This window comes from Penaeus vannamei, chromosome 15, assembly GCF_042767895.1.
Source record: "Penaeus vannamei isolate JL-2024 chromosome 15, ASM4276789v1, whole genome shotgun sequence".
Lineage (NCBI taxonomy): Eukaryota > Metazoa > Arthropoda > Malacostraca > Decapoda > Penaeidae > Penaeus > Penaeus vannamei.
In genome coordinates, this window is record NC_091563.1 from 15,655,119 (window position 1) to 15,667,447 (window position 12,329).

The following is a 12,329-nucleotide window of genomic DNA, read 5'->3' on the forward strand; positions in this document are numbered from 1 at the left end:
CGCATTTGCAACGAAGTCAATAGATTGGTATTTTTAATGAGAGAGAGAAACTGCATCTGTGCGTCTGATAAGCAAGTATAATTAGCAAGAAAAGGTAATTAACCGGGAGATTTGTGAAACTAGTTAAGAAGATGTTCAATGTGTGTTCATAATGAGTTTCTGAATCTATTATACTGGGAATTATAAGATAGATTATACAATGATATCAAGAATATATGCTTATATTTAGTCATCGTGATTTTGCTTTTGTGTTGGTAGGTTAATATTATATATATATATATATATATATATATATATATATATATATATATATATATATATATATATATATATATATATATATATATATATATATATATATATATATATATATATATATATACATATATAAATCGCAGGAAATCTTATATAAGTTCAAATTAAAAAGCAAATGCGAATTCTAATCATACATCTAATTAGCATTAATATAGCTTTTTACCTCCAGGTGCGAAATAACATTTGGTAAGATTAAATAAAACATATCAAAATTATACTTGCAGAGGTAAATACTCGGTAGTGAAAATAACGATTTGCTAATAATTTCTTGTTGCAGTGAAGAGAAGGGTAAGCATAGTGATGAGAAAAGCGTTAATGATGATGATGATAGTGATGAAAGTGATGACAAGGATAATGGTACTAACACTGCTAGTTTTACTACTGGATTCTTATCACTACCACAAGCCTACTACTAATAATAATGATGACAGCAATCATTGTGTTCCTAATACAGTTGATATATATATATATATATATATATATATATATATATATATATATATATATATATATATATATATATATATATCGGTCTGTCTGTTTGCCTCTCTCTCTCTCTCTCTCTCTCTCTCTCTCTCTCTCTCTCTCTCTCTCTCTCTCTCTCTCTCTCTCTCTCTCTCTCTCTCTCTCTCTCTCTCTCTCTCTCTCTCACTGGTTCAGTTTCTCTGTCTACCTCCCCTTGTTTCTCTCTTTCTACCAATCAATTTATTTGACATATATACATCTATTTCTCTTTCCAACTCAGTCCCCCCTCTCTCTCTGCTCCACTCTGTATCCGCTCTGTTATTAATTATCAATCTCTGTTATTAATTAGTTATTAATCTCTGTTATTAATCATTAATCTCTCTTATGAATCTCTGTTATTGTTATTATGCTTCACTCTGTATCTCCTCTGTTATTAAAAACTGTTATTAATCGCGGAACAGAATCTCAATCAACAGAATCAAATAAACACAATTTTAGAACTCTAGAACTGACCCTAAACTAGTGGTCACGTGACTGCCCTTTGAATTGGTCTAAGCAAGGAAGGAGAATATAAAGAGGATGGGAGGGAGGGGAAGGGATGGCAAGGGTAAAAGTTAGGAGGAGGGTACTGAAATTGCTTCCTCATTGAGTTTCGTTTATAATGAAAACCTCCACTACAAGCTTGCCAGCACAACAACTAAACCAATTAATCAAATAAACATCTTTTATGACAGACTTTTTGAAAAGAGGAATCAGATGCTCGTACCAATTTTAGATCTAACCTGATTCTGTTACACATGTCTTGATAATCTATACAATGCAGATTTAAGTAATGTATAGAAGATTATGATCCGTTAAACCATTTCTGTATAATGAAACAGATAATCATAACAATTTATTGAATGATTTTCTTTTTATAATTAGATGTATCATTGATCACATTCAGTAACCAAATAACAAATAATGAATAGCAATCGAATCTCCTCAACTTAACTAAAAAAAACAAAGAAACAAACAAAAAACACTTTTACAAATAAAACTCATTCTTTATGATGAATACTGTCCTTTGTTTTGGAGACTCCAACACACAATTTCATTTTATCTCATCTATTTTATCTAATAATCTGTTGGTTAATTTCTATGTTTTACCTCTTATTTATTTACACATCTTTCTATTAATTACACATCTTTCTATTAATTTAATCAAATATTGATTATCATTGATATATATTTTTGGTATCTTGCGTGCATCTGACCACGACAACGCGTGTGTCTGAATAACTTATCCCCGCTCAGCTGGGCAGACATGTTTTTTTTACGTTTTAGTTATATAATTTGCATTCCTTGTAGAGAGTGATGCTTGTTGTTTAAAGCGAAACCCATTATTAAATAAGTTTAAGTTAAAAAAAACACACACGCATTTACACTCTCTCACACACACAGACACACACCGTACTTGCAGTTACAATATTCTCCATTTTAGTCTTAATCTATAGTCACTCTGATAAATATTTACAAAATACCCCTATATGATACTCATATTGCGCACATAAACTTTTGTACGCACATAAACATAATAGCTTAAATTTACATGTTGGGTTCTGAAGTGATTTTCTCGTGTGTGTGTGTGTCTGTGTGTGCGTGCTGGGGGAAGGATGGGGTATTGTTTTTTTCTGTTGTCTAGATAGATAGTTATATAGATAGAGGTATGGATATATATATATAGGTATGAATATACACATGGATATAGACAGACATATATATGGATATAGGTGTATAAATAGATGTGGATATATAGATCTATAAATGGATGTGGATATGGATATAGATGTATAAATAAATGTGGATATAGATATAGATGTATAAATGCATGGACATATAGATAGATATATTTAGATAGATAGATATGGATATAGATATAGATACAATCACAAACAGACCAGGGTAAAAGGTAATACGTAACATACAACGCGTTACGATGTCAACCGTAGATCAAACACTCCCACATTTAACAAACTACGCATTAGGAGGTAATATTATCATATTTTTATTAATAGGACTCAAAATTTTACAATTTATTCTTAACACAGCAAATCAATCTTTGTAATAGGTTAATATCATAATTTACTGAGGAGTAGGTGGTAAGAGGACACAGCAAAAATAAAGAATTCGAGTGTGAGCAGTAATGGCAGATAATGAAAAAAATGATGATAACAGAGGAATAAGAAAACATAATTTCCATCAAAGACAAAATGACATAGAGCAAGAGATGTAGATACACCAAGACGAAAACTCGTAATGGAGCGGTATGGAATTGGATTTACCTTCTCCTTCCGGCTTTGCATGTTATACGTTTTCTGTGAAGAAGTTATTTGTTGAGAAAGATTTATTCATTTATTTATTATCATTATTATCATTGTTTGCGTGTGTAATTTCTCTGAAATTCTCACTGATATAATGAATGGGATACATGAGTGATTGAAGGAAAGTTCTGTTATTTGTATTTATTTATATTTTTTATTCATTTATTTGATTATTCAATGTCACTATTATAATATTTATCAATTAGGGAAGGAGACGTGTATGTGGATGTGAATTAGAAATGTTGATGTGGTTTTATCATAAGGATGAATTATATTTTTTATAGGTTTCGTTTTACAAGATCCATTGTTATTGTTTATTACATATTTAGTATAATCATAATGTTAAAGGTGATAATGATGACGATAGTAATGATAGTGACGATACTAATGATGATGACGATTAGGATAATTATGGTGATAAGACTGGTGACGATGACAATGATAGTGATGATAATGATAGAGACGAAGATGAAGACGATGGTGAGAGCGATGGAGACGAGGATTATAATGATGAAAGTAATGATGATAATGATGGTGACGATAACGATGAAAGTAATGATGATAATGATGGTGACGATGACAATGGCAATAATGATGGAGACGATGATGATAGTGATGGTGTCAATGGCAGTGACGATGACAATTGTTGGCGATGATGATAATGATGGAGACGAAGATGACAATAAAATGATGGTGATGATTACTAATGATGGTTACAATGACGATAACAATGATAATGATGGCGGCGATAACGATGGTAATAAAGAGGGTGATAATGTTGATAATAATGATTCCAATGACAGTGATGGTGAATTCATATGATGATGGAAACGAAGATGATAATGATGGTGACGATGATGATGACGATTAGTGGTGATGGTGATAATATGAATTATAGTAATAACGATAAAAGCAGAAGTACAACCATCAAGTGTCACTTAATCAATAGTATAATAATGTTATCGCTGAGGACTTAGTGCCATGGTAGATGATATTGTGAAAAAGAGCAAACTATAATTTGGTATACTGGTAGTCTTTGTACATAATGATAATGTCTTAAAAATAAAATTCAAATGTCAGCCACTGTAAAATCTACACTAAAACATACAATAAATAGATAGATGGTAATTTTCTACTGTATGCATATATGTATGTGTATATGTATATATGTTTGTATGTATATAGATAGATAAATATGTATGATTTTTATTAGCGGCATTAACACGAAATAATTCTTAACGTGAAATTATCTTTATAAATACTTTTCACGATGCTCTTTCAGCCTTGAATACATTATCTACATCTGACTTACTTTTATCATCTATAAGATTTTTCCTTGGTACCATGATGTAGTAAATGCTTAAGATAAACAACAGGATGCGGGTTTCATTGGCTTTTTTTTCAAGATGAATGTAGACGTAAATTCTTATCCTCTTTATTCTTCACCGGTTATTCCCACACTAGTTTTGATATTAAATGTCCTGCTCTTTTCTCCACTCATGCGACACAATATGTAACCTCTGTCCTTGTGGAGTTTGGTGGATCCAACACAATTGCCTTCCTATTTACTTTGGTGGTGGTACTGTAAATTCTGGGTGGGATGCTGAAATATAATGGGATCATTGTATTTTTTTTTTCCAATCTCGACAGCTTACGTTTTGTTTTCTGTCTCTCTTTCCCTTCCAGCATTATTTCTCTGTCTCCCTCCTTCTCCGCCTCCCTTCTTTCTTTGTCTGTCTCTTTCGCTCTTTCTTTCTCCATTCGTTAATTACTGGAATTTCTTGATCACTGCGCATGGTTTTGCTATTTTTTTTATGTCTTAACAAGCTGTTGTTTATATGGTATATGAGATAATATATTCGTCTTTATGTCTGCTTTATAATTCATGCTCCATACAATCTGACCATGTAAAACAGTTATGCGTCGTGGTAAAAGTGTATTGATTTACCCATTTGTTAAAGAAATATGGTATAATTATTTATATTATAGTGCTATATGAACACTAATAATTTATTATGATACTTAAAGTTGCAGGGATTGTTTTGCATAGGCTATGTGGTTAGTAGGTATCTCTGGTTTTATTGTTTATCATAATATATATATATATATATATATATATATATATATATATATATATATATATATATATATATATATATATAAATAGATAGATAGATAGATAGATAGACACACACACATATATCTATATCTATATCTTTCTATCTATCTATTTATATATATATATATATATATATATATATATATATATATATATATATATATATATATGTATATATATATATATAATCGGGAATATTAGTTAGCATATATCTTTTATCCTTTCCTTTCCCTTAACCTACATAATAAGGTAATCATTGAAACTTCACTGTACTGTGGTCATATAATTTAATGATAGGTATGAGAATAAATTCATGAATTGTAGCGCATGAGATGATCGAGAATTTATGAATAGTTAAAAGAAATAAAGAAAGAAATAAAGAAAGAGAGAAGACGAAAAGAATATATATATATATATATATATATATATATATATATATATATATATATATATATATATATATATATATATATATATGTTTATATATATAATATATTTTTTTTTTCAAGAATTTGTGTGCTTGGTGAGTATTTCCCGGATTGGAGTTTCAGTATGCTGTCGGGGCGAGTGAGATCGTGCTGAGGATTGTGGATTGATTAGCTCATTATCCACACTAAATCCAAGAGGAATAGCCAGCCTTTCTGCATCGGATTGGGGGATTTTAACGTCGGATTCTGCATGACGCAAAGGAGGATTTGGTAATCTCCCTGCATCTGACTGGGGATTTTTAACGATGATTTGTGCCTGGTACGGAGGAGGATTAGCCGGCCTCTCTACATCTGATTGGGGATTCTTAACGTCATTTTGTGCTCGGCGCGGTTGTGTAGGAACTGAATGATTCTCTGTCTGGTCGGCTTGGTTTGCACGCTCTGCCGCTTCGATGTCAACGCCGTAACGTGAATCCGTTTCCTCCTCGGCGTCGAAGGCAAGATTCCTGTGGCACAGGTCGACGCAGGGGTTCTAATGGTCAACGGGGAAAAGGATGCGTTTATTATTATGATTTATAATTGTCATCGTTATCAACATCAGCAACATTTTGTTACGTACTTTACTGTTAAAAAAATATTTTTTTAGTTTGTCATCTCTGTGGTTCTGTGATCTACTTACATTACTTGGGTTGAAAGAGTTAACTTTTTTATAACCAGCGTGAGTTACAATCATAAAATTACTCTGAACTCACCTTCTCTATCGTAAAGATTGCTTCTTCGTAAGTAGGCAGTTTGCCCAATAAATCATCGTATTTTGGAGGGAGGTCCTCAGTAGCAGGCTTGAAATAGAACAGCAGACAGTGATTATAGATTCGTACTCACTAATCAATAATTTTTGAAACATACTTTGCTACATTTTATTTTACATTACTCTAGGTAAAATGAAAACAAAAAGTCGTGTCTGACAATAATAACTGATATTGAGTATTTTCTTTAAAAATCACACCACTATCGAATTTTATCTTACTAGAACAGAATTTGCAAATCTTTTCTGGTCCTGGTAATACTCAAAACAGAAAAGTAAAATATTTCATTTTTTTTTATCACAAACAGCCTACTTTTGAGGAACTCAGATGTCCGTAAACATAAACAGATTGATTATTTTCATATATTATTTTTTCTTTGTATTCATTCCCAAGATGTCCGACCCGCTTGAGAAATATTTACGAAGGAGAGTGTAATAACACAGAATTTAATGAAATTCAATAAATAAATTCAGTAAGGCAGGCTATGTATCAAGTTCATAAATCTACTCGGAAAAGACATTACTACGAGTAAAACTCACTTCACACTGCTGTTGAGTTTGTAGGTACCTCAAAAGCCCAGGGAGTCTTCGAAGTTGATGCCTGCAAATAAATAAATATATTAGTTTTAAGAAAACAATTTAAGGAAGAGGATGAGGGAGAGGGTAGAGGATGGAGGAGGAGGAGGAGGAGGAGGAGGAGAGAGAGAGAGAGAGAGAGAGAGAGAGAGAGAGAGAGAGAGAGAGAGAGAGAGAGAGAGAGAGAGAGAGAGAGAGAGAGAGAGAGAGAGAGAGAGAGAGAGAGAGAGAGAGAGAGGGAGAGTGAGAGAGAGAGGGGGGGGGGGAGGAACAGAGAAAGAAAGAAAATATCATGCATATAAACACACACTCATTTCCAAGTTTTGCAAGTCCCTAGCACACCAAGTTTTATTTTAGTGTTCCTCATATTTGGACAGATGTCTTTTGTCTTTTGTTAAGAATACCAGCCTTTCGCCTATTATTTCTATTTTTCCACAATTATTTATGCATTACATATTTGTGCAATTGAAATTAGTTTTTAGTGTGCATTGCCTTAAAAATAATAATCCTCCACAAATCCATATTCATGTGTATGACTACCCATCTCTCTCTCTCTCTCTCTTTCTGCCCATTTACCTATCAATTTTTCCACCCATCCATCTATCTATCCCGCGCGTCCTCCTTATCTCCCTGTACCTTCCTCCTTCCTTTTCCGTCACCCACCGGTGGAGGGAACCCTTAAATGACACCATTTCTAGTATAGCTAAAAAAAATATGACTCCCTAAAAGTACCAACCCCCGACCCCTACATATGTAACTTATTTTTACTATCATTCTTATTCCCTCTACCAATAAATCCTCACCGTAGACCCCTGAGAATACTCACATGTTAATGATTCCATACGAGGAAGCAAGCACGAGGCAGATGCTAAAGACAATACACACGACAATGACCATGTACACTGCCACTTCGAAACCAAGGTGTGGGACTTCACTGCGGACAAGAAAATGGCGATATTAGTATATTATATACGTTATGACGGGTTGTTGGGTTTAATGTGTGTGTGCATGTTGGAGATAGAAGAAATGTGTGCGTGCTTGTGTATTTTCGTGCATTGAAGAGTCAATAACGAAGAATGAAGAATGAAGCAATTCATTGTAATGCATTTTCTATATCTGCCATATTGACAAGAGTCCTCTCTCTCTCTCTCTCTCTCTCTCTCTCTCTCTCTCTCTCTCTCTCTCTCTCTCTCTCTCTCTCTCTCTCTCTCTCTCTCCCTCTCTCTCTCAACCAACGCATTTACCAATAGGAAAACTCGAAGAAATCGCCTCCATTCTTGCAAGCGCAGAAGTTGTCTCTGCATTCTGCAAGCTCATGTTGACAAGGAGAGTCGTTGCTACATCTCGCACCAACGTAGCCTAAAGAGAGAGTAGGATTAATAAGACATGATAATAATGATATGAGAAAAGAACAGTGAATGATAATAAAAAAAACTGATTAATCAAAATGAATAGTGTGTGGCGGGGTCTTAGTATAGGATTTTTTTTTAATTTGCATGAGAAGTTCTATGCTATTCTGATCAAAGTAATGATAATGCTAAACAGAGCCGTGATGGTCATGATTGCTATACCTTTATTAATAGCATTGTGGATTTGGGCAGTCGACCTCCCCCCCCCCAAAAAAAAAAAAAGAAAAGAAAAGAAAAGAAAAGAAAAGAAAAGAAAAACAACTACAGAAATAAACTTACTACAGGGCCCGCAATAATACAGTATTGTTCCTCTTCCGAACTCCTTTGTATAAGAGACACATTTCCCTTTGCCGCATGTACAGCGTCCCAAAGATGAGTTACTTGACTCTGAAAGGAAAAAAAAATAAAAGAAAAAAATAAATAGGGTTCAACAATTCCTGTGCAAATGCTGTCGTAATGCTATAAAGAGGATATACGCATCATTGGTTATCAGTTTCGCTTCGTTCTTGTATACGTCATTAGATTCACTTCGTAGTATGCAGCATACTTTTCGTACTTACTGTTGCAATAGGGAGCAGAAGGGACACTACTGTTCTTAGCAAGAGCAACATTTAGGTTTGGCAGATATTTGTGGCACTGTTCGTCTGCCTGGCAACTTTTCACCTCGAGGTTGATGCTTAGAACTGAAGAGAAAATGTATAACAAATTTCAGTCGTGAACGCGTAGTAATGTAAACGTGTTCGTACGTATTAGTGTATGTTTCCGTTTGAGATAACTTTCTTACGATTGGAAACGTTTTTAAAGATCATACAATTGTCTCTTACATTATATCATTACAACGATGAGCGTGAAGAATCCGTTGTGTACGATATTAACAACCACACCATTCAGTACTAACGCATCCCATCTTGCAAAGCGAAGTAGCATTAGGTACCGACAAAATTACTCCTCACACATCATACAAAGATCTTCCTCTACTCATATTACTCAGGTTAACTCATCACCGGCTCTGCATACTCACATGCGAAGGTCGGGATGAGCATTTTCCCATTAGACACTCGAGGAAATCCATCTCCTTCACGCAAACGAGGGGCCAAGGGCTTCGCTGTCGCATCGACATATCCCGTATCAAGACTTCCACTGCTACACCCGGAGATAGTGAACGCAAGAACCAACGCCTTCCTACACACTAACGACATCTCGTGGGGCTGAAAACACACTGCTCCCGGTTCTTCCGCGCTTCTTTTATTTGTACGCTGCCTCTTGTACCGCCCGCCCCCACACCTCCCTTACCCAACCTCTCCCATTCCCCCACAGCCTCCAGGTTTTTCGTTATCCTACTTGGTTTGTATACCTTGATTCCACAATGAGAATAATAACTTGCAACACCACGCAATATATAAGCTAGAGACTGAAGACTCTCAATCCTAATTTTAAATTTTACCGACTGCACGCACGGATTGGCGTTTTAATGCATTGCAGTTATACATTGGCGTTTCCAAGCAGGCTTCAGAGCGTTTTTAGGATGTTATAAGTATATCATGATACAATCATGAATTACAGATCATCAATACCCAATGTAAAAGGTAGAAGAAAAAAGTATATCCACACACACACACACACACACAGAGCGGCCGCCCCTTTTTTAATGTTGTATTTTGCGTCACTTTAGAAAGTAATACATGATAATAATGACAATGATAATAATAATAATAATAATAATAATAAACATATGAATGGTTCTAGCAACACTAAATAAACATATGAATGGCTTAGGTAATAATCTGAATACCGGAATGCTAAAAAAGAACATATTCTGCACACACCCTAGAGTAGATCCTTGGCATCCTCTTGCTATATAATCCCCACCCCCTTTGGAATGTCTTGCACTATAGCTCCTTTTCAATTGTCTTTCACCTACTTCTCCCCCCTCTCTTTTTTCCGCCTCTCTCCTGCCCCCTTGCTTTTCTTCTCCTCTTCCACTTCCTTTTCTATCCCTCGTTTCTTTTCCTTCATGTGTCTGTATTCAGCCAAGTCCGCACAAGAGAGGTTATGGCGTCTCATATTACACTTCCGTTCACTGGGATTACGCAATACGTATATTTTAATGTTGTATGGGATTGTTCGGCCACTCCTTGTCCTATCACGGTACCCCAACTTTTTTTGGGGGGTATGACGAGTCCATGGTACAAGTCTGATTTAATGACCCAGGTGAAAATGGGCACCGAGAACGACTACCAGTATTCTCATGTTTTATTATATTCTCATGTTTTATTATATTTATTATATCTTATGATGTTTTATTATATTTATTATATCTTATTATGTTTTATTATATTTATTGTTTTATTATATTTATTATATAGTAATAATGCTTTATTCCAGCATGAGGGATACATGTATATCATGTTAATAAAACATTTACATTTATCCCTCATGCTGGAATGCTCGCTGCCGTCCGTAAGTTTTGTACGCAACGTAATACTAAAGAACAGTTTTATTGCCGCTCTGATGCCCAGTAATTTGTGTGAGGTTACTAACTTACCAGGAGGATAGTGTCACTATACTGAACTGTAATTGATAGTGAATTAGTAAATTAACTGGATGGCTTCTGATAGTGACATGCTAGTGGTTTGCCATCTCGCCATTAGTGACAATGCAACCGCGAGAGCAGCCAATACCCTGGCTAGTGGGCGGGTACCCCCCCCCCCCTTCCCGTATACTCTGAGAGTAACTGGTTAGTGCTATGTATTTTACCTGGAACTCGCCAATGTATATATTTAAAGCACAAACATGCAATGACAAAAATATATATATATATATATATATATATATATATATATATATATATATATATATATATATATATACGATACATAGTCAAATAACAGCAGCAGTGAATCGATGAACTGCAAAAATCAGTCTAAAAAATCACAAATCAAAATAAAAACAATAGCGCACGTGATCTGAATTGAATTAACGGAAATCACCATGAAATCTCTGTCGAAAAATCCAAATTCATAAAAAATATATATAAATACTCCCCTGCTGAGAACGTGACTCGACATAACCATGACGTTAGCAATAACCTACCTTTTTTCCTGGTCATTGTTTACGTACAAACCGTATTCGCTAGAGTAACTCATGTTTTTTCAGAGCGGTTAATATACTGAATTTTCTACATTGTGTTTTGAAAACATAGTGTACAGAGTGTATCTACACATCTATTAAGGAGAAAACGGTATAAGATATCGAAACAATTATAGAGGAGCCAATAAGGTAACAGTAACGTAGTACCAAAGACTATATACGTAGCTAGTCTTTGGTAGTACTCGCTACATTTCGTTTAATACAGGCACAATTCCAGGTCAGTGTCCCTTGGAGATCTGATCTGCACCTTCTTTATACCTTTAATTAAGGTGATGCGAGTACCACTTGGCCACTCCCCCCACATCGTACATCGGTCATGTAAGTGGTAGCGGCCAAAGTGGGTGAGAAGGGGAGTCCAGGTCGCGGCGCTGGCATACGTGAGAAGATAGTTTCAGTGAATATATTTAATGGTCTATATGTAAATATACTTCGTCATTCATTCAATTATAGATGTGCATATCTAATTATTTTCAGCAGTTCATCAGTATTTTATATCCAGTACCATACACTGACCTTTTATTATCACTTAGCCGAAGATTACGAACATGAACATGATGCTTGCTTGCTTATTTTAGTCTTGGCGCCTAATTTATTTATTTACCATCCTTGCACCATGCATTAAAGCTTGTTATGTTTAAGAAAGTAATATCTGATGTGAACTGATTGGTTATATTGGTTATATTCCCGTATCACTCACAT

The 12,329-nt window shown here is 34.6% G+C and overlaps 1 protein-coding gene across 1 annotated transcript; it reads right to left on the reverse strand.

Moving 5' to 3' along the window:
- Positions 1-5,530: 5,530 nt before the first annotated feature.
- LOC113812984 (uncharacterized) lies at positions 5,531-9,716 on the reverse strand. The gene is made up of 8 exons (XM_027364925.2): positions 9,502-9,716; positions 9,041-9,163; positions 8,760-8,867; positions 8,316-8,430; positions 7,898-8,005; positions 7,036-7,096; positions 6,443-6,529; positions 5,531-6,222 (listed from the first exon to the last, which is right to left on the reverse strand). The coding sequence occupies exons 1-8, from the start codon at positions 9,677-9,679 to the stop codon at positions 5,767-5,769; spliced, it is 1,236 nt and encodes a 411-aa protein (XP_027220726.2). The 5' UTR covers positions 9,680-9,716; the 3' UTR covers positions 5,531-5,766.
- Positions 9,717-12,329: the final 2,613 nt, after the last annotated feature.

Bases quoted from the DNA above. Each gene is read 5' to 3' on its own strand.
- LOC113812984 (XM_027364925.2), bottom strand. From the start codon at position 9,679: ATGTCGTTAGTGTGTAGGAAGGCGTTGGTTCTTGCGTTCACTATCTCC. The intron at 8,006-8,315 runs GTAAATGCGTTG...TCTTGTCCGCAG, and splicing joins TTCTTCGAGTTTTCCTATTG to TGAAGTCCCACACCTTGGTT. The intron at 7,097-7,897 runs GTGAGTATTCTC...ATTTATTTGCAG, and splicing joins TCGTATGGAATCATTAACAT to GCATCAACTTCGAAGACTCC.